This window comes from Staurois parvus, unplaced genomic scaffold, assembly GCF_062004578.1.
Source record: "Staurois parvus isolate SC_StPar_1 unplaced genomic scaffold, SC_StPar_1.0 ptg000798l, whole genome shotgun sequence".
NCBI classification, from domain to species: Eukaryota; Metazoa; Chordata; class Amphibia; order Anura; family Ranidae; genus Staurois; species Staurois parvus.
Window position 1 is genome coordinate 184,707 of NW_028318594.1, and position 2,794 is coordinate 187,500.

Consider the following 2,794-nt stretch of genomic DNA (forward strand, 5'->3'; position numbering starts at 1 on the left):
CATCCTAAGTGTCGCCCTTGTGCAGAAACAAGGGTGGGCCTTTACCTACACCCTCCAGAAGCCCGCAGCCTTTCAGATCCTATGGCGGCACCGGATCATGGAGCCTGTAAATGCAGGAACTGTTTATAAATGGCAACCTGCTCCTGCACTGCTCCCGTCCAGTTGTTTATATACATGGACCGGATGGGAAGTGGTTAGGCAGCATTTCCCCCCTCGTGTTCATAAGCAGAGAAAACATGACAAGCAGACGACACACATAGGGGGGGGGGTTCAGTGAAACTTTACTGTAGATGTCAGACAAATCATAGCAATGTTAGCTGCATCAGTGCAGTCATGTTATCCTCAAACAAGCATTGGACCTCAAACAATAGAGGCGATCTCAAAGACGCAGTCAGAGGGGCCTGAGATGGAAAAGTGCAAAACCGATATCCTATAGAGAAGACCAGGAGCGTACAACCTTTCATGTCAAATGTTTATGAATGGAGGGGGGGAATTTAGCATTGAAAAAGAGCAAACCGCAATTCTGCTTTTTTTCTTCTCTTTTCAAAGGCCCCGTGTCCTCACTGCTAAACCAGCAGATTACAACAAAATAATACACATAAAAGAAAAAAAAAAAAGATAAAAACAAAAATGAACGCAACTCTGCTTGTGACCCGAAACCCCACAAATGTTGTAGAGCTGAACAGGACTTTCACCCCCCCCCCCAATACAAAATTGCAAGAATACAAAAATATCTTAAAAAAAAAAGAAAAAAAAATCTGAAGAAGCAGCCGTCTTGTCAGATGATGATGATGGGAGTCTAAGATATAAAAGTTTTTTTTTCCCAGTAATCTCTGATCACACAATGGCGTACTGGGAGTACAAGAGTTCACGGATTTTATAAAAGTCCTCGCAGATGCTCCCCTCTAAGCCGATGCGCCCCGTCTCCGTCTGGAAAAGAACAAAAGTGGATAAAGGGAAACAATTTAAAAGGTAATATATTTTTTTTCTTGTGCGGACATATACACTCCCCGGCCACAAATTGCTAATCAGCCAATCACGTGGCAGCAAATCAAAGCATTTATTTATTTATTTTTTATTTCAGGTACTTATATAGCGCCATCAATTTACGTAGCGCTTTACATATATATTGTACATTCACATCAGTCCCCGCCCCCGAGGAGCGTACAATCTAAGGTCCCTAACTCACATTCATACATACACATACTAGGGCCAATTTAGACAGGAGCCAATTCACCTACCAGCATGTCTTTGGAGTGTGGGAGGAAACCTGAGCACCAAGAGGAAACATACGCAGGCACAGGGAGAACATGCAAACTCCAGGCAGTTGGTGCCGTGGTTGGGATTTGATCCAATGACCCGAGTACTGCCAGACGGAAGTGCTGCCCATTTAGGCTAGGTGTGCATCTGTGCAGGTGGTGCTGCTGTGGATCCTCACAAAAATCCGTGCAGCTGCACCCACCCACACAGAAAAATGCGGACCCGCGGGTGGGTGCCATTCATTCTAATGGCACGCCACCCGCACTGGAAATCGCAACCGCACTGGGAACCGAGGTTCCTGTGCGGGCTGCGTTTGCAGGGACTTCTTCCCTGTGTCCCCCGGGGCACGAGATTCCATTCCCGCGCAAAACACGGACCGCAGGAACACAGATATGTGAACCGGGGTCAGGCATGTAGACGTGGTGAAGACGACTTGCTTAAGTTAAACTAAGCATCAGAATGGGGAACCTAGGGGGTTAATCTTCTGCACTGTGTAAAAAAGGCTGTTTGATCCTGTCTTCTCTGATCTTCCCCTTCTTCTACTGTCCCCAGTCTATTTGCTAATAGTACAGAGCCTTGGGGGAAAGCTGCACATACTCAGTTTGGTGTGTATTACTAGAGTTTTGTTTTTTTTTTCTTGAGAGTGCATGTAATCAGCACAGGGCCAATCAACGCTGTCCAGAGGGTCAGGGGTCATGCAGCCTCATAGGACAATCAGGGGACAATGAAAACTCCTCCTGCAAGCTTTAACCAGTGCTCTGCTGGACACCGATAGAAGTCACACGACTGCTATATACTGCTGATGAGAAAAGGTGCTTAGCAGTTTATATTTACTAAAATAATTGCAATTCCATGTTGCGTGTACTGTGGGACACCAGATATAGTGAATGCGGGGTCCGGGGAGAGCGGATATAGTGAATGCGGGGTCCGGGGAGAGCGGTTATAGTGAATGCGGGGTCCGGGGAGAGCGGATATAGTGAATGCGGGGTCCGGGGAGAGCGGATATAGTGAATGCGGGGTCCGGGGAGAGCGGATATAGTGAATGCGGGGTCCGGGGAGAGCGGATATAGTGAATGCGGGGTCCGGGGAGAGCGGATATAGTGAATGCGGGGTCCGGGGAGAGCGGATATAGTGAATGCGGGGTCCGGGGAGAGCGGATATAGTGAATGCGGGGTCCGGGGAGAGCGGATATAGTGAATGCGGGGTCCGGGGAGAGCGGATATAGTGAATGCGGGGTCCGGGGAGAGTTGATACAGTGAATGCGGGGTCCGGGGAGAACGGATATAGTGAATGCGGGGTCCGGGGAGAGCGGATATAGTGAATGCGGGGTCCGGGGAGAGCAGATATAGTGAATGCGGGGTCCGGGGAGAGCGGATATAGTGAATGCGGGGTCCGGGGAGAGCGGATATAGTGAATGCGGGGTCCGGGGAGAGCGGATATAGTGAATGCGGGGTCCGGGGAGAGCAGATATAGTGAATGCGGGGTCCGGGAGAGCGGATATAGTGAATGCGCGGTCCGGGGAGAGGGGATATAG

At 49.3% G+C, this 2,794-nt stretch overlaps 1 protein-coding gene across 1 annotated transcript in view; it reads right to left on the bottom strand.

Annotated features, from left to right (window-relative positions):
* Positions 1-260: 260 nt before the first annotated feature.
* The window catches only part of CPSF2 (cleavage and polyadenylation specific factor 2), a 38,228-nt gene continuing 35,694 nt past the window's right edge, over positions 261-2,794 (bottom strand). The window contains 1 exon segment of the mRNA XM_089654777.1: positions 261-930. Within this exon segment, the coding sequence (XP_089510903.1) occupies positions 838-930 (93 nt within the window). The 3' untranslated portion in view covers positions 261-837.